Raw genomic sequence first — 20,599 nt, forward strand, 5'->3', positions numbered from 1 at the left:
CTTTTATTTCTTTCACTTTTAAATACTTTTAATCTCTAGATTTAAGAGAAGTAAAAAGTGGACCATACTTTCAATAACCTCATAACTCTTGCTTTCCTTAATTAGTCCTTTAGTCCTCATATTCCATGCGTGATGTTTCTGACAAAGGGGGAAGAATTTTTTCTATTTTAGTTTGGAATCTATCCATCTAACACTCATCGTTAGCTTTTCTTTTTTTTTTTTATATCTTGAAGTAACTTTTTTTTCTTTTTTTTAGCTCCTTACATCAAGTGGCTTCATGCCTTGTCTGAAGCGATTTCCATTTTAAAAAAATAAAATAGATATTAGGAAAAGAATTTTATTTTAAATTTAGGTTTTATGAAATTTATTTTAATGACGATTTTGTGATATTTAGATTAGTTTTGAACCCACTATTAAAAAAAAAGATTAGTTTTGAACCCACTATTAAAAAAAAAAAGGAAAAAAAACTTCGATTTGTTGTAATTGGCAAAGAGTCGAGAGTGACTAGCGTCCACAGGTAATTATTGTGGTCAATTAGTCGATGTGTTTGTGTAATGAAACCATTGACATATATACACATGACCAAGATGTGGGGCAAGTGTGACGTCAGAGCAGTAAATGGATATGTGGCACATCAGGATCGGAGGAAGATGACAGAGAAAAAAGAGGGGAAAGAAAAGCATGTCTTAGCATGAAAGGAACTCTGAACAAGTTACAAGACTCGTAAATCTCCAAACATTTAACGAAATTGTCGGGCGAGCGTTAACCGTTAAACAAATTACACGCATAACAGGTGATTATAGCTGTAGACTAAGCAACTGTTAATTGATCATATTGTTGCTGGCTTGGAAAATGTGTCGGGTGGCTTGGGGTGGAAAGGACCGGTAATTAATGCCTTTACTTCTTTGAACTGAAAAAAAAAAAAAAGTGTGTCAAATTTTTTTTTTTTTTTTTCCATTTGTTTCTTTGCGAAACCTTACATACAAAGTATGGACGATTATTTGGAACTGTTATATATGGCTGCACTGCATTACATTTGGCTACACTGCGTTACATTTAGCTGTACTACGTTACATTAGGTCTGCACATCATGTAGAAGGAGCGTGGACAGATTTATTAGACTTCGCTGGTTTCCGTCAATCCTTATACAAGTTAATCTTGGGCCTTGTCGGTGGGGCATTAGAATATGCCGACTGCCCCCCTGCAGAGGGTAAAAGTCCCTCAATGGGGGTCCTGGATATGACCTTAAACTATATCCAGTGGTGAGGCCCCAGCTTGTGGGCTTTGGGGAGTGTGGAGCCACCCTTTAATTACCATTGCTCCCAGGTCCACTCTGACCCGGAGTGGTAGTACCTGTTAGGGTCCCAACTATGGGTTAAATAGAAACCGACGTGAAAACAACAAATATATTCTATTAAAAAAAAATTTTTTCCGAATCTTTGGATTCGGCATTAAATAACCTGAAAAGGGTTGATATGCCGTAAAACAAAAACAACCAACCAACCAACAAGTTAGTCTTGACAGAGGTGATGGCAAATGGCCTGATAATCTGATGGTGTTTCAAACGGTTTCCCTGCAGACTGCAACATGGTCATCTTCAACAAATACATCTCATAAGTAACAAAACTGTTCTTATTCTCTCATATAAGGTGTCTTCAATAAGTTTCCTGACTTTTTTCCATATGCGCATTTTTCTTGATAGTACACAGATGAAACTTTAATCCCCTTCGAAGTAATCTCTTCCGGTTGCAATGCACTTGTTATATCGTTTCAACAATTTCTGGAATGCCCCATGGAATCCTCTTGGGTAAGCATGTTAATGACCCCCATCACAGCCTTTTCCATCTCCTCAATTGTCTCATAACAGTAGCCTCTAAGGTTTACTTTGAGCTTAAGGAAAAAAACAAAAGTCACAGGGAGCAAGGTTTAGACAATAGGGAGGGTGGGGAACTGTCTTGATGCCCATCTTGGTCAAATAGTTTGTGACAAGGATAGAATTTTGGACTGGTGCATTCGCGCAAATCTTATACAGTTCCTTGCGAATAATTATATGTACAGTTCCCACACTGACATCAAACTGTGCACTTATTGTCTCTATAGACACACGACAGTCCTTATCCATGAAATTCTTTATTTGGCCAATCATCTCTGGTGTTTTGACTTCCTTACTCCTCTCAAACCTCTCATCATCCCTCACAGATTCCCTGCCTTCATTGAATCTCTTATGCCACTCAAAAACTGATGCTCGATTCATGCAAGATAGTCCAAAAGCAGTTCCCACTTCCAGTAGTGCTGTACTGGAAGTTAGGAAGTACGTTAGCTGACTATAACTTTGATTTAAAAAAAAAAAAAAAAAAAAAAAAAAAAAAAACTACCAGCATCGCTGAATTAGAGGAATTGTTCTGCCAATAATAAATATTTTCATTTGGTTTATTTATTTATTTTTTTGTTGATTTGTAGATCTTGTTCAGTCTTATTTGTTGTCTCTGTATGAATTAAGTGAAGTGGTCCCCCTTTTTTGGCATGCTAATAAAATGTTATTACATGAGATTTTAGGGATTTGTTTCTTCAAAATTACGCCTCACCATGAAAAAAAAGGGACCCTATCATTTTGTACATGGGCCCATCTTTTGGCAAGGAGACTCCAATTCTTGAAAAGATACCATCCATTCCCAAACTCCAATCCCTATTGCCTTTTCTCTCCCACTTAGGTCCCACACCCATTTAGAAATTGACATGCTTGTTTCTGGTTCTAAACAAACCGGAAAACAGTGGGCAATCTATTCTTTAGAAAGAGTTTCAAGAATCTTGCTAACCATTTTTTTGTTCCTTCCATTGCTGAAGAATTTGTAAAATCTTATATTTATAAAGAATAAATTTTAAAATTATTTATGTTTTTAAGATGCCGCCCCGCCAGAGTAAATGTGGTATTGTGGTAACTGCAATGATTCTAGCCAAGAGTAGCATAGTCAAATATGAAAGACAATGGATGACCAATGACCCTCCCTCCTGCTATTTTCTCCCACATTATTAATGACCTTGTGTCTAATTGGTCATCTTGTTTCTCCATATTTATCTCCTTCCCACGTCGAGCTGAGGTGACACAAGAACTGAAAAGAGGGATTTGGAGAGTCAGCACTCTAGGGACACGGTGGCCCCCAAAAATGCATGGGCAGCCCCGTTGGCATTCCCTGATAAGAGCACTTCAAGCGATTAGCTATAAACTAACCCTTTCTCAAAAGGAGAAAGCAAAGTCTTGGATGATGGACCTCCTAGAATTGCACAGGACTAAAGCCATACTTCAGTTAATAGGGAAAAAGTCATCGTAACAATGGCTGAGACTGTTGGCTTTGGTTCTGAGGGAAAACCCTTGACAGTCAAATAATTCCAAGTTTGTGAAAAAAATAATTATATATTTTTTTTTGTTTTATAAAGTCGTCCTTTATATAAAAATAAAAAACTAATTATATATATATTTTTTTTTAATTTTATATGAAGTCCTCCTTTATCCTTTGGATATCATTAGAAATAGTTGATCACCCCTCCCCACTCCCTGATGAAACCTGGTCCAGTTGAGCCCCAAAGAATTAATAATTTATTTTTAAATATTATTCATCCAGGGCAATGTCCATAAAGAATATACCAACTTTGTAGATGTTTGTTTTGCAGTTTTTTTTTGTTTTGTTTTTTTTAATTTTTTGTCCTTTTTTTTTTTTAACTTTTAACTGGACATACATGATATAATAGAACAGAGGTTCTCAATCAGGGGTGAATTTATCCCTAAGAGTAAAAAAGAAATTGTGTAGTCGGGATTAAATGATTGAATTACTTGATAATTTAAAGATAATTATTTCTTTTCAAACTGTGTCATGTCTAAGAAACGTACATACCTGGATTCATAAGTCCAATATGGCTTCGGCTTTGTTGTTGTTGTTGTGTATAATACTTTTTTTTATACAAAACTTAAAGTTCTGTGAACGGTAAAAAGGTTCTTTTGTTTTTCTGTCACTTATGATGGCTATGATTTTTTTTCTATGGAAGTAGAGGATAATTGGAGAAAAACGAAGCTCCTATCTTTACATCATCAATGCTCTGATCTCCATCTGGCATCAATTGAAATGAATGGCTCTCATCTTGTGGAGGCTTCATATTTTGACAAGCTTTTGGGCTTGACCGTTACTCCTGATCTGAAATGGAACCTGTACATCAACTCTGTTGCCAAGCTCACTGGAAAAATGGTGGGATCATTCTACTGCTCGAGTAGATATCTCACTGCTGATTCAATTCTCTACCTATATAAGAGCCAGGTACGTCCAAGGATGGAGCACTGTTGCCACATCTGGGCAGAAACTGCTAGAAAAACTGTGACAGAGTTCAAAATCTAAACGTACATTCCATGAACAAAACTTCTTTCTTAGAACTGCATACCTGTGGAACTCTGTCCTGTTTGCCTGCTTTCCAGCTGACTACAATATGGTCATCTTCAAGCCCACCACAAACAAGTTCTTGATGAGCCATCCCCTTAAATAATCCAGTTTACCAAATTTCCACAACTAATGATTACTATGATATTGTCTCATTGACTACTGTACACTCTTTAACCCTTATCCTCAAGTGGCCTCTGGGCCTTGATAAGCAGTGCCTCCTATGTAAAAAAAAAAAAAAAAAAATTCCATGAAGGCAAGGGGTCAGTGATGGAGGAAAGGTTGAGAATGGATGGAGCTCAGTTGACAAAGTAGAACCTATTAGATTGAGAACTCTTTCTGGACCTTATCCAAGAGGGAGAAGCTAGTCGTAGATGCATCAGCCCAGATGTGGCAACAATACTCCATGCATGGTTGAATGGTGGCCTTGTAGAGGTACAGGATACTCTCGGGTGTGAGTAGTCCTCTAGCTCGATAGAGGCAACCCACCTTCTTTGCAGCAGCCTTTGCAATGTCCTCTATGTATTTGTTCCAGTTCATATTGCCTGCAAATGTTAGGCCGAGGAGTTTGAAAGAAGAATTCTCAGGTAGGGTGTTATTTGTCATGGATATCGGTGGTTAGAGGATGCATCTTGTAATTTGTTAAATGAAAGCAATTTAGTCTTACGAGCATTGAATATTACCATCCATTTACGTCCCCATTTCACTACGAGGAGTTTGAAAAAGAATTCTCAAGTAAGGTGTTATTTGTCATGGATATAGGCGTTTAGAGATGCATCTTGTCTTAGGAGAGCAACTTAGTCTTACTAGCATTAAATATTACCATCCATTTGCGCCTCCATTCCACTATAGTCTGGAGGTAATTTTCTAACGATTCTGCCATTGTTCTAGATTTATGTACATCTGTTCTTCCCTCATGCATGTTACAGAGTATTGTATCATCAGCAAATACACCCATCTCGGACACAATATCATCAGTGAGGTCGTTTATGAATATCAGGAATAATAGTGGTCCAAGGATCGACTTGAGGTAGTTCCGCATTCATGTTATACTGCTTGGATGTGCGTCCATCAATGACAACTTGGATGGTCCTATTGCCCAAGGAGTATCTAATTAGATTTAGTATATGTCCAGTTATACCGTAGCATTTAATTTTCGTTAGTAGCCCTTCATTCCAGACTTTGTCAAAGGCCGTGATATATCCAGGACTACAGCCCTGGCTTCGCCCACCTTATCCAGTACATGGTATGTTGATTAAATATTAACACACACACACACACACACATACGCACACATACAAATCTACTGTTTTATTTATCATTTGAGTGTCATCTGAATATTTGTAATTTATTTTATTAACTAGTGGGGGTACTCGGCGTTGCCCGGGTCTGGAGAGGTTTCATGATAAGGGTTTGAGCAACGGAACCCTAAAAAAAATGTTTCAAACAAAAATAAAATTTAATCAACCCCTCTAAAAAAAAAATGAAAATAATGAGTACCTGTGCAAGCCCCCCCCCTCCCAAAATTAAAAAAATACCTTTAGTAGCTCGGTTCGAACCCATAATCCGAGGAAAAAGAAGGTGAAAAAAAAGCCAACTGCTTAGCTCTTGCACCCTCCACAACAGATGGCATCGGCGGCATTCGAAATAAGGTTAGTCATTGCGTATGATGACTTTGCAAAAAATGTTGACGAAAAAAGTGGCCCCCTCCTTGTAAAAAACGGCCAAGTTTGAAAGTGAAAGAAGGGGCTTTTGGCCAATTTTTTTTTATATTTGTCGTCCCAGAGACTGAGCTTTCAAACAATACCAATTTTGTGAGTTTTGGTCGCGTGTGGAAAGTTTTAGCAAGACATACAAACATACATACATTCACACACGCACACAAAACAACCACCGTTTGAGATTTATAGCGGGAGTGTCCAGTGTTGCCTGGATGTGTAGGTGGTATACTAAGGAACCCCGGGGGAGGGGGGGTCTAAAAAAAGTGGTGGTAGCAGGGGGGGATCAAAACAACAGTAGGCAGGAGTGTTAAAAAAAAAAAAAAAAGGTGGTAGTAGGCAGGCAGGCTTGAACCTGTAACGCGAAGGAGGAAAAAAAAAAAAGACCTGACCTCTTAGTCGATGTCTCCATCGCCCGACCAGAAGTTGAAAACGTTGAAATTAAGGCTAGTCAATTGAAAAGAGAGGATTACTTGCAAAAAATCATGACACAAAACTCGACCCCTCCTTGTACAAAATGGCCGCGTTTCGGGTGAAGGAATTAATATTTTGGGTCAATTTTTCAATATTTGTCGTCCGAAGGATCGAGGTTTAAAATGATGCCAGTTTCGTCTGGTTCCGTCATCTCTGGCGAAAGTTTTTGTGAGACTTACAAACACACACGCACACATTTTTGCATTTTATATATTAGATGGTGGAATTTTTTATTCTAATACTGAATACACTGATAATGTTTGGGGGGAGGGATTGATTTTATTCATGCAGAAATTGTATAACTGAAAATGTGATGTCCCAGTTTTCTATCAACTCTATTTAAATATTTCTTCAAAAGTTCTTAAATCTTGTTTTAACTTTATGCCGTTGATACGATTGTTTGCATCTCAAATATTTTCAAGTTATTGTTTTTTTGTTTATGTGTCTTTGTTTTTTAGTATTTCAAGCATTTTTAAACGATTTTTGGTGTGCAAACGTTAATAGGAAAAGTTGCAAGAAGATGAGTTTTTTTTTTAATGAGTTTTTTGGCTTGTATATGTTGATCACACAAAATACATGCTCAAATATTCCTCATTTTGTATGGTTTGTTAAAAAAAGAACTGTTGATTGTGAAATAGAATTCAATTTCAAATAAATATAATACCTCATTGTAATACAGCTTATTCCAGTAGCTTCTTTCCAAGGATTGCAAGATTGTGAAACTCTCTTCCTGCTCACTGTTTCCCTTCTATCTACAGCCTTGGTCTTTTCAAGTCTAAGGTCAATAGGCATCTCCATTTTTTTTTCTTCTTTTTTGAATAATCGGCTTTCATTCTTGTTGGCTCCTTACATCAAGTGGATTCATGTCTTGTCTCAAGCGATTTCCATAAAATGTATTTTAGGTAAAAACACTATGTATTTGGATGTCATATCAAAATTAGTAAAAATTTCGAAAATTACAAAAGAAAAGAAAAAAAAAAAGACAATTTGTTGCTTTCTTATATTATACGGCACAATCATGTTGATACACTGGTTTTCGCCAGATTACTGAAGTTAAGCAACATTGAGCCTGGCCAATACTAGATGGTTGACCATTTGGGAAGCCGAGGCGCTGTATGTACCATGTTTGGAGCGATTTCTATGAGTTAAAAAAATTTGAAAATAAAAAGAAGACGAAAAATAGGCTAGTCTAAATCAAGTATCAATGAGTCGTGTGTACTGTTATTTGAATCTGATACTGAAATCCAGCAAGATAACTTTAAATGTTTAGAAGATAGCAAGGTTTCTTTTGGTTAGTCGGATAGAGGGAGGGTGCATTTCAAATTGTTATCACCATTCAGTGTCACTCTCTCAATCTTTATTGCATCTAAGACGCATGAGATCTTTTAAGATTTTTGTTGAAAAAAAAAACAAACAAACCGTGAATGTCTTTTTTTTTTTTTTTTCTGTAGCGCTTCTATGGTTGTTTCTCCAAACTTGAAAGTAATTTTCGTGTTTGTAAAAATGTTTAGCGAAATAAATAGACGAAGTTTTTTTTATTTTTCAGCATGAGATCAATTAATTGTTCAAACATTGTATTATTCAGATTATTTGTTAGTCTCGTGTAACCTCTGGTGTCCTTCGATTGCGTCTTGTAGAATTTTGAACTGGACACTTCAGTTTGAAATTCGATGGAGAATCCTACCTGAAAATTTGAATGCAATCAATATTTTATATTATTCATTTATCAATCAATAAATATTGGTTAAATTTTTTTTAATGAAAATTACATGAAACATGAACTCACTTGATGTAAGAAGCTAAGCCTAATAATAAAAAGTAGCAGGAAGGTAGAATAACTTTCAAGCCTGAAAAAGACCCCACCCACAGTGTTCAATCCCTTGGGCTCCAATAAGCTTGGCCAAAAAGTAAGCTCTTCCAGAGCACAAGGAAGGTAGAGATTACAAGACTGACTGGCTGAAACAAGTCTACTCCGAAATAATAAGCTAAAAAACAGCCTATCCTGCCTTGACAGAGTACAAAATAGACTTCGTGGTTTAGTGGGGGATGCCCTTTTCTCTACCCTGCAACCTCTCTCCCACAGAAGAGACGTTGCGAGCCTGTCCTTGTTTTATCGTTATTTCCATGGCAGATGCTCGTCTGAACTCCAATCTCTGGTCCCCCCTCGCCAATCTTTCACGAAAAACACCCGTCTAGCTGAATCCACTGTGAAAAATTTCCCCCACTCTATACCTGTGCCTAAATCAAAACGCGGATTCCATTAACAAAGCTTCTTTCTTAGAACTGCACGCCTGTGGAACTCTGTTCCGTCTGCCTGCTTCCCTCCGGACTACAATTTGGATGTCTTCAAGTCCAGTGTTAACAAATTCCTAATGAACCGCCCCCTTAAGTAAACACTTCAGCAAATCTCCACACTAACGTAATGTACTTGCAATAACCCTTATTCCTGAGTGGCTTCCGGGCCTTGATAAGTGGTGATCACTGTGTAAAAAAAAAAAAAATAAGTTAAAAAAATAAGTTAAAAAAATTTGTTTTTAATCCTACTTTTTTTTTTGTTTTTTACAATGAGATTTTTCTTTACTTGATTAAACGCCGTGCCAAGAACTAGTTTTAGGACGGAGAAGTGAAAGCCTTTTTTATAACGTGACCCAACAGACCAGATGTAACAGTTTTCAAGATGCGATACTTCCCAGGCGAAGACATTTTGCAGAAATTCTTGATTTTTTCCCTCTTTTTTTTTTTTCTTTATTTTTTTTTTAGTTGAAAAATTATTTGTATTATTCAGACTGCTATTCTCATCTTGAGTATTATTTTTATTTTTTTATTTTTTGGTAAATTGACTTATTCATTATCACTGTAATGTTGTCTTTGCTCACTAGTAGCATCATGATATTATCAGCATCATCACTTTGTTGTTGATGATGATGAGCAGTTATTTATTTCAAATGAATCAGATGATAATTGTTGACATATTATCAGCATCATCATTTTTTCCTACCTTAAAATTCTGAACCATCTTGAAAACTTCACTTCCCCATATATATATGGAGCTCAGTTGGCAAAGTGAAAACTATTAGATCGAGAACTCTTTTTGGACCCTATTCAAGAGAGAGAGGCTAGTGGTAGATGCATCAGCCCAGATGTGGCAACAATACTTCATGCATGGGCGAATGGTGACGTTGTAGAGGTACAGGATACTCTCAGGTGTCAGTAGTCTTCTAGCTCGATAGAGGGAGCCCACCTTCTTCGCAATGTCCTCTATGTATTTGTTTCAATTTATATTGCCTGCAAATGTTAGGCCGAGGAGTTTGAAAAAAGAATTCTCAAGTAGGGTGTTATTTGTCATGGATATAGGCGTTTAGAGATGCATCTTGTCTTAGGAGAGCAACTTAGTCTTACTAGCATTAAATATTACCATCCATTTGCGCCTCCATTCCACTACGGTCTGGAGGTAATTTTCTAACGATTCTGCCATTGTTCTAGATTTATGTACATCTTTTCTTCCCTCATGCATGTTACAGAGTATTGTATCATCAGTAAATACACTCGTCTCGGATATATATATATATATATATATATGTATATATACACACACTAGATATACTCGGCTTTGCTCGGTCTTAAAATACGTATAAATATTATGTTTTAATTATTATAGAAATTGAGGCATGTGCACGCAAGTATTATGTTTTTGTTTTTTTTCAAACAGTTCATTTCTTGTAAGTAAAAAAAAAAAAAATATACTTGAGCTGAGATCGAAACCAAAACTTAAAGTTATTGTGTCAAGTACAATAACTATCACACCAGCTCAACACGACATTTACAAAGTGTTTTAGTTCTCGGCCGTGCGTGCGCAGTCGTGAAACAGTTGGCAAACAGATAAAAATCCAACGGCCTGCACGTACCATTTACTAATTTCGACCCCTTAGCAGCTTTTTTTTTTTTTTTTTTTTTTTTTTTTTTTTCGGGGTGAAAACCAATTAAAAACACACACACAAACATGATTGTAATAACTTGTAAAGATGATAAAAAAAAAATCGCAAGATAACATAAGTGCATAGCACCATTTTTATTATTAACATTCATGCATTATTTAATGAAAAATAAAAATAATTTTAGCCTATTTTTATTTTAGTTCCTTTTATTTTTTCAATGACTATTGTTCGAATGTTGATCCACGTGTTGCTGTGGCTCAAATTTTTTGGTAAGCCAAGTATTAAAGTGATTTGTACCGTATGCACACACACACACACATGATTGTAATAATCTAAGCATGTAATGTATCTATAAAGTTATATTGTTGGATTTTAGAATTTAAACCTATATAGCATTGCATCTGACACGTTTATATTTGGTTCTACATAGCCATTTTGTTTTGTATTTTTTTCTGTTCAGCATTTTTTCCTTTTTTTTTTTTTTTTTTTTTTTTCCTCCTCAATACCAAAATGTCTTCGACTCCAATTACTTAAAAAAAATAAAAATAAATAAATAAAATAAAATTTTGGTGTTTCTATATTTAAATAACAACAAAAATACCGAATTTCTAGTTAAACAAATGGTACCTACGTACTAATTGTCATGTCGCAAATATTAACATATCCAGAAAATAAGAGAAAACTATAATTAATTATTTGTGGAAAACAGTTCCAGTAAGGATAAAAATACTTCGATAAGGTTGCATGTTGAGACGGGCATATTGGGTCACGTGACATGAGCAAAGGGGAAGTAACTCTGTTGAAACACCATGTATAGCAGACAGAATTTGTTCAGAAGACAAAAGTAGACATAACGTATATAAATACATAATTTATGAAGGTTTTTAAAATAATTTTTTTAACTGTTTAAAATTTTTAATTTTTAACATTTTTTTTTGCTTTCAGCAATTTTCTCTTTTTTGTTTTTGTTTTCCTCCTCTAATACCAAAATATCTTAAGCTTCAATTGGTTAAAAAAAAAAAAAAAAAAAAAAATATTATCCCGGTTAAAAAAATTGTTACAGTAGCGAAAATTTTAAATAATGAATCAAAGGGAGATAAATCTTATCAGGTTAAAATATGACTTGTTTCCCTTACAATATTTTATTGATGATTTTTAATGTATTATTCTCTTTTGAATTTAAAAATGTGTAACCTATGAATCTCGAGCATCACCGGTTACATAAAAGTAATATGTAATAATCGTTTTTATTTTTTATTTACTGTTTCATCTTTGAGCAAGTAGTGTGTTGCAATATTTAAGAAAAAAACAGATAAACAGGCTCCTTCAGTCTTTTCCACCCTACCTGCTAGTATATATATATATATATATATATATATATATATATATATATATATATATATATATAATTCTGGGTAGGTTTATCCATTAAAGGCGTTGAGTGAAATTTGAAAATCAAATAAGAGACGTGTTACATTTAACACTTTAAAGCCAAATAACAACGCAATATTTTTTTTTTTTTTAACCTTTATAAAATAAACGAATGTTTATTTTTAAAGAGAGATATATTTCGGAGATATACACTCTTTTTTCAATCTGTGTGTGTATATATATATAATATTTCCTCTTATTCTTCGTCATGATGTTGAATGGAAGAATTTTAAGTCAAGTCCACTTGATGTTGGCTGTGGTTTTTCTGTAGCTGGATAATTACGCATGGTCGCATGCATGATTTGAAAGTCTGGGTAGGTTTATCCATTAAAGGCGTTGAGTGAAATTTGAAAATCAAATAAGAGACGTGTTACATTCAACACTTTAAAGCCAAATAACAATGCAAATTTTTTTTTTTTTTTAACCTTTATAAAATAAACGAATGTTTATTTTTAAAGAGAGAGATATATTTCGGAAATAGACTTAACTTAAAATTCTTGGGCTCATCAGTTAGATACATCTGAACCCAGGATTTGATGAGCCCAAATGAGGGCGAAACTCAAGTCTTGGACTTCCAGCTGGTTGGCTTTCTTGGCTCTTGTGAACCAGACTCAACGTTCCTTAACGGCATAATCGCGTTGACACACCGGTTCTCGTCTCATCAGATCACCGAAGTTAAGCAACGTTGAGCCTGGTTAGTACCAGTGTGTTACAATATCTACACTGTTCTGAAATGGAGGAACTTTGAAAAAGAGATTATACCCTCAAAATATTGATAAAACTTTTACTCCATCTAACACACTATTGATCGAAAATGTAACAGTAAAAAGTGAGAGAGAAATTATTGCAAATTATTTATGGTGTTTCTCTTTAGTTAATGTTGATGTATATTTTTATTTTGTTAAAAAAAGACACAAAAACAGTTTGTATCTGTTTTACTTTTCTTTTCTTTTTTGTTTTTTTTTAGCCTCCTACCCCCTCACCAATACCCCCATTTAATCAAAATTTAAATTTTAAATTTTATTTTGAGACACTTTGTTTTTTCCTTTTTTTTTTTTTTTTTTTTTAAAAAAACCTTGTCCCAAATTTCTTTGTCAAAACTTTCATTTGCTCGAACAAAATAAATTTGAATTCTAGATATGTTTTTAACAAGTCTGCCTAAATAACTTGTGTGTGTGTGTGTGAGATAATTACTATTACTGCCATAAATTATTTTAAAAGAAATTAAGTTGGGGAATTAATGTGTGACTCTCCATTTTTTTAAATTTTGCCCTTAAACTGATTGATTACACACACGGATTTGAAACATCACGATACAAAACGTTTTTTGCCTCTACCTCGTAATAACAACATTATGAAGAAAAAGAAAAGAACCATCCTCTCCTGTTATTGGTGAAAATTTTGACTTTAACAAAAAAGATGTAAATAAAAAAAAAATGACTTTATCATTTTACTAGCATGGGTGCCTGGTGTTGCCCGGGTGTTTTGCTGAGCAAAAAAAAAAAAAAAAAAAAAAAAAAAGGTCAATTTTTTTAAACTTTGACCCCTATTATGACCCCTTAACATGTATTGTTTTGGGGTCAAATCAATTTATTAAGTTAGATCCATGTCCAAGGAACTTATATCTAAAATTTCAAGTGTTTAGACCCAAACTTGTTGGAGTTTGGTGGAGTTCTCAAAGGTCAAATCGTTGAACTTTGACCCCTTAACAGCCAAATTTCTGGCCGAAAACCAATCACATAGATATTTCCAAATCTCAGTACCCTGTATATCAAATTTCGAGTGTGTAGACTAAAAATTGACAGAGTTATTGCATAGGGAAATGTACACACACACACATACACAGACATGTTCACTTTTGTAGATAAATAGATAGATAACATTTTTAGGTTTTCAAATGTTCTCATTTAACTTTATAGAAAAAATTATTTTCTCAAATGTGTGACTTTCCATTTCATAATTTAGTTTGCCTTGCCTGCTCATTTGTGAGCTATTTGCGTTAAGCATTACATGATTACTTCCCTTTAATGTTTGAAAATAATTTGATGAGTAAGGAAAAAGTATCCGCTATAAAAGTTTTGTTTGCAGTTACAAACAAACAAACAAAAGAAAGAAAGAAAGAAAAAATCCGGTTCGGCATTTTTTTCTTTTTTAACAAAAGTTTTTATTACACGGTATTCTCCCGTCTCAACACCACTTAAAAATGTCTCTCGCTGCCACATGTCCATCTAGTCTGGTCGCGTTTCCGTTTCCTTCAACCACATGCAGGCCACAACTGGCCCATTCTCATCCTCAACTTTACACATCCATTTTCGTCGACATCTTCCTGATTTGCATATGCGTGTTTTTCGGCTGCTGCTGCTAATCTCTTCGCAAGCCAGCCATCTTTCACTGCTGCCGCTATTTTATCACGCACACATATGCACATGTTACATATGCATGCCAAAAATATAGTGGAAAGAGGAAAAAAAAGGCTAGTAAGAATCAAGTATCGTTATCTCAGACAGATTGCTATTTAGATCTCATTTTGAAACTTTTACTTACTAATTTGTGTTAAAATTAATATCAACGAAGTGTAATTTGCTGTAAATAGTAACCGAGTTAAAAAAACAAAACATGTTTAGCCATCTTGTTTATGGACAGGAAGTAAGTATATAACTGGATTATCTAACTCACAATCTCTGTTTATGAAAACTTAAAATTTCTTTTAAATATTAAAAAAAAATTGTGTTTGTTGGTCCACCGACAAAGGAGGGATTTGGATTGGAAAATGGACGATTTCGCGAGTTTTGATGATAAAAGTATGGGGGGGGGAATGAACATTCGTTAATTATCATTCAATTCTGGACAACGTCGGGTTTCCCTGCTAGTTTCAATGAACGGCAATGTTATTTACTTTATTGTCATGTCGAAATTACTAAAACATTATCACGTAATGATCTGCAATTATTTTGAAATTCTGACTTCATGCAGTTACCTCCCCTGCTATCATAAAAACAACTCTTTCGGTTATTATTCAAGTAAAAATTGCAAATTTCTTCGAAAGCAATTTTCATTAATAATTAATTTTCTACTTTATTGGGGTTTTTTTTCATAATTTTTGGATATGCTACTAATTTCGACATGAAAATTAATAAGTAGATAACATTGCTTTCAATTAAAAAAATTTGTTCAGTTTTTGTTATTACTCCAAAGAAACATAAAAAATTTGACGCAAATAGATCACAAATAAATATGTATAGCAGAAAGTTTTTTCAATAATTTTCCAATGGTATTTCTTTTAAAAATAAAAATTTATGTCGGTAATAGTAATAGTTATTCCCTCTTTTCTTATTTTTAAATGTGATTTTTACCAAGTATTTATACCAATTTTAATCCTTCTGTATTTTTTGTTTTTGTTTTCTTAAGGATGCAATACCTTTAAATGATTTGGGACCTGGCTATCAATGCTTGGATGAACATAGAGTCCATACGAAACCTTCAAATGGTAGAGGCTTAATGTACTCCCCAACACAAGTAAGTAAATTTATTCTAACTAGTAGGGCTCGTGGGAATTCCACAGTAATTAAAAGCTTTGAAAACACATCAGTAAAAAATTACGGGTTTGTATTACTGTACACATAGATTCGAAAAAGTTGTCAAAAAACAAATATATAACAAATAAATGTTATCAAAAGCAAGATAAGTTACTTTTCTACCAAACTGGATATATTTTTCGTGTTTTTATTCAATGTAACATGTTTATTCAGCTCGAAAAACATACATTGTTTACCGATGTATTGGAAAATTCAAAATGGCGCCCGACTCTCTCTTTAACATGGTAAGTTCGGGAAAAGGTGTTATAAATAATGAACTAGACAAAATACTATTAAAAAACTACCGAATATATATCAACCTATGTCACGGTAATATATATTGAGCGAGTTTCTAACAGTATTTTGTCTAGTTTTATATTTATAGCACCTTTTCCCAAACTTACCGTGTTAAAGAGAAAGTCGGGCACCATTTTGAATTTTCCAATACATCAGTAAACACAGTATGTTTTTCGAGCTGAATAAACATGTTGCATTAAATAAAAACACTGGAAACATATCCAGTTAGGTAGAAAAGTAACTTATCTTGCCTTTGATAACATTTATTTGTTATATATTTGTTTTTTTGACAACTTTTTCGAATCTATGTGTACAGTAATACAAACCCAAAATTTTTAATTGTTATATTAATCTCAGTCGTAACACACTTGACATCATCACCAGAAGTTGATCCGGCCCGCTCAACTCGATTATCCCCCATCTACGCTAATAAAAAGAAAGGTGTAAAGCCTGGGAGGATCTTCTCGTTAAAATAATCGTCAATCCATGTGAGGATAATCTAAAGGACTAACACACCTACAACCATAATTTGAGGGAGTAATGAAGTGAATACACCAGAAGTAACTGCCCCCCCCCCGGTACTTGCCTATCCCTTATCCACTCTAATAAAAAAGAAGGCATAAAGCATGGGATGATATTCTTTGTAAAATAATCGCCAAACGATGTTAATGCAGGATGTATTCGTTTCTCATTAAAGTTTGCGATGATGATGATTTTTTTTTTGTTTTTTTTTGCGACACCGGGCGTCGGACAAGTAAATTAATATATAGATATTGAAGAGATATATATATATATATATATATATATATATATATTAAAAACAAAGAAACTGAATCAAATAAAATACGCATCAAGTGCACTTGAAACCAGATCACAACGAAATATTAGGAAAATAAACAAATATTTTACTTGTTGGAAATTTATAACATAAATCTATTTCAGATCTTCAGGTTTCTTGGACATGGATCTAACTTAATAACTTGATTTGAGCCCAAAAGAATAAATGTTAAGGGGTCATAATAGGGATCAAAGTGAAAAAATTGACTGCTTTTTTGTTTGTTTGTTTTTTTGCTAAACATACACCTCCAAACACCCGGGCAACGCCGAGCTGAAATGCTAGTATAAAATAAAATATGCATCAAGTGTGCTTGAAAGCCAAATCATAACGTAATATTAGGAAAATAAACTAATATTTTACTAGTTTGAAATTTATAACTAATATATTTCAGAGGTATACTCAATCTTCAGTGTGTTGTTTTATTTGGGTTTTTTCTCCTTTTCTTCCATGTTGTAAATTTGGAGAAAGAAGTCTGTTTGTAAAGAGCCATGCGTTGTAGCTGGCGGTTGTATTTGGAAATGTTTGAACTGTGTGTAAGTAACGCGATAATAACGTCAAGAATGAGAGTTCAGTAGAAACGTTAAAAAATGTTCTTATTTTTTGTGTATTTTAATTTTTTTAATTATATTTTAATTTTTTTAAATTATTTTAATTTTTTATTTTTACTTTTATTTATTTTTATTTTTATTTCAATTTTTTTATCTTTTTATTTAGTTAGTTTATACTTTTTTTTTTATTTAATTATTTTACATTTTTATTCATTTTTTTTTTTTTTTTTTTTTTTGTATAAACTTATTTCAAGTCTTGTATATTATTCTATTCTTCATTTCAGGAAGCCCCCAAAGTCCCCGTCAATGCCAATGGGGAACCGCTTTATGCTCAAGTCAACAAGTCTGCCAAGCGAAACGCACATGACAGATCCCTTGTCACGCCAGTCCCTGATCAGGTTCACCTTGAAAACCACGCCAACACAGACTCGTGGGTGTGACCATGTCGCCACAGCATGCCATTATCCCACACAAAAGCCCCAACACCCCTCTTTTCTTTTTTTTTTTTTTTTTTGGCCTTGGATTTCACTGGTGGACACCCAAAAACAAAAAATCTGAAATCATCCTTAAAATATTTTCTTTTTATGTACTGATCTTTTGTCCTCATGGTGAGAAACAAAAAAAAAAAAACCATACATCTGTCCACTTCCAAGAAATTAAAGAAAAATGAATACAACAATGAAATAAAAGAAAAACTTCTAAAAATTCTCCCAAACAAACAAAAAAAAACAAAAAAAACTGCTTTGCGAATCTGAATCCGACATTGTGTTGTGATCCATCACATATCTCTCCTTTTCCCTGGATTCTACTTTTAATCCATTCTTTGGAATCGGATCGTAGCAGAATATACTGGCATCCAAGTCTAATCCGAGAACGCATCTTTATAAACGTGAACAGGAATATATTATTATTATAATTATTATTAATATTATGAATATAAAAAGAGAAAAAAAAAAGGAAAATTTATCAATGATAATTTATCACACACACACACACACACATATATATATATATATATATAAATGTGTGTGTATGTATATATATATATATATATATATATATATATATATATATAAATGTATCCATGTAAAAACATTGATGGACTGGTGTCGCCCACTGCTGTAGTCGTGTATCTTTATATTTCTGTCTCTCTTCGTCTATTATAATTTTTTTGTTTTTGTTCTTGACAAAAAAAAAATCAAATTCCGATAGTGTTACTAATACGTATTAAAAGATCCTTCTGGTTTTTTCTTGGAATTTTTTTTTTTTTTTTTCTTTCTTTCTGCATTTCCCAAACACTCTTCTTTTTCTTCCTTTCTCTCTCACTTTCTCTCGTTTTTATCCTTTCATTTATGCTTTCATTCTTCCTTTTCTTCCATTTCTGTCCACTTTTCACTTTTTTTTCTTTTTTTTTTATAATTTATTTTAACATTTTGACCGTTGCTATTTTCGTTTTTATGTTTTTTTTAATATATATATACAGGGAAATTTTTTTTTTATAATTTTCATTTTTTTATTTCACTTTTTCTTTTAATTTTTATTTGCAGGTAATTTTTTTTATAAATTTTATCTTTTTATTTCGTTTATTTTATTTTTTTTAATTTTTATTTACAGGTAATTTTTTTATAATTTTTTCATAAATTTTTTTTATTTCAACTCATAAGTTATTCTTATTTCCCCACCCCCAAACCCTTTGATAATAATTCAATCATTATTCAGTGCTCATTTCTTGTAGCCTTTTACCATTAAACTTATTTTTTATTAACATGTATAGTTAATTTCTATTTTCAAATGTGTTTTGAATTTTTAAAAATGTCTATGCAGAAGAGAAAAATGTTTTTTAACAGATTTGTAGATAAAAGTAGAAGTTCTCTATCTCTCTCTTTCTATATATATATATATATATATATATATGATATATATATATATATATATATATATATATATATATATATATGATATATATGATGATGATTGCACTGTTGTCCATGTGCTCGTAAATGACTTTTCAGTCCTGCTAGCGACCTGCACACTCTCAAACAGACATGACACTGATGACAGTCATTGGTTTCGATGAAACCAACAGCAGTGGCACTTGTATCATTGTGAGCTTTCATGTGATTAATGAGACCCGCCTTAGACAACAGAGCCCAATCACACACCTCACAGATCCAAAGATCTCCATGATTGGGCGGCAACGTTTGCCGTTTCCTGCATGCTTTCTTGAGCTTTGCTTAGTTTATCTTGGCCGCTTCAAAGTGTTCTGCACCCCCGTATATAAGTGTCCTCCACTGCTTGCAATCAGATGCTAGTGACTCCAACTGCCAACAGGAACATGAAAGCTCACCAGACTCTCCTTGATGTCATCACGAAAACATTTCTTGGGTTTGTGCTGAGGTCTTTTGCCAACAAGGAGCTCACCGTAAAACAACTGTTTTGGGAGTCGATAATCATCAAGCCGGACAAGATGACCCACCCAACGCATCTGGTTCTTAATAACAATAATAGCAATCCTGGTTGTTTTGGGCCTTTTTTAAGACATATGTATCAGGGACAAAATTATCCCACTTTAAACCAAGAATTTGTCTAAGGCAGTGCTGATTAAACCTCTCAAGCAGTTCTACCTGTGACCGGTAAAAGGTCCATGTTTCAGAGGTATAGAGTAGAGATGACAATACACATGCTTTATATACTGACATTTTAGTTGTCAGAGTTAGATCACCATCAGACCAGACTCTATCTTGTAATCTTCCAAATGCATCTGATGCCTTGCTGATTATCTGTCTTACTTCAGCATCGAGAGTGCCATCATTTGATAAAGTGCTACCAAGGTAGACCAAATTTTTTTACGACTTCAAGGCATTTTCCATAGATAAAGATATCAGGTCCACATACAGATTACCAGGAGCAGGAGCGTACATAACCTTAGTTTTCTTTATATATATATATATTGGTGTTAGGGCGATTAATCAGAATTGGATCGGGAATCGGAAAAATTGATGCCTATTTTCCAATGCCAAAACGATTCTTTTAATTGTCTTCTTTTTTTTTTTTTTGATTAAAGTAAAATCTTCCATTGCTAATCATAATGATAGAAAAATAATTATTTATTGATTTTAAAATACCAGTAAAGCTAAAATAGATCACTCTCCACACGTGTCTTTTGACGTGAAGGAAAATATCTGCATATTTAACGTTTGTGTTTTGTTTTTTTTACGAAAATCGGGGGAAACAACAATCTTATTGCTAAATGATCAGAGATTTATAAAGAATTGGAATCGGTAATTGTATCGGAATCGGGAAAAATATTGGAATCGTCCCATCACTTATATATATATATATATATATATTTTATATAT

At 33.6% G+C, this 20,599-nt stretch overlaps 1 protein-coding gene across 36 annotated transcripts in view; it reads left to right on the forward strand.

The window, feature by feature from the left end:
• Positions 1-17,935, forward strand: part of LOC145266600 (splicing regulator ARVCF-like) — a 494,180-nt gene extending 476,245 nt beyond the window's left edge. For all 36 annotated transcript variants that reach the window (XR_013864759.1, XR_013864755.1, XR_013864758.1 and 33 more), the window contains 2 exons: positions 15,391-15,498; positions 17,525-17,935. Coding sequence is in view for 26 of the 36 variants with exons in the window: in XM_080122458.1 (XP_079978584.1) it covers positions 15,391-15,498; positions 17,525-17,680 (264 nt within the window). In the remaining 10 variants the exon portion in view is untranslated. The remainder of the gene's footprint in view (positions 1-15,390; positions 15,499-17,524) is intronic.
• Positions 17,936-20,599: the final 2,664 nt, after the last annotated feature.

The sequence above is a fragment of the Euprymna scolopes genome, chromosome 41 (genome assembly GCF_053919585.1).
Source record: "Euprymna scolopes isolate OS-2025 chromosome 41, ASM5391958v1, whole genome shotgun sequence".
NCBI classification, from domain to species: Eukaryota; Metazoa; Mollusca; class Cephalopoda; order Sepiida; family Sepiolidae; genus Euprymna; species Euprymna scolopes.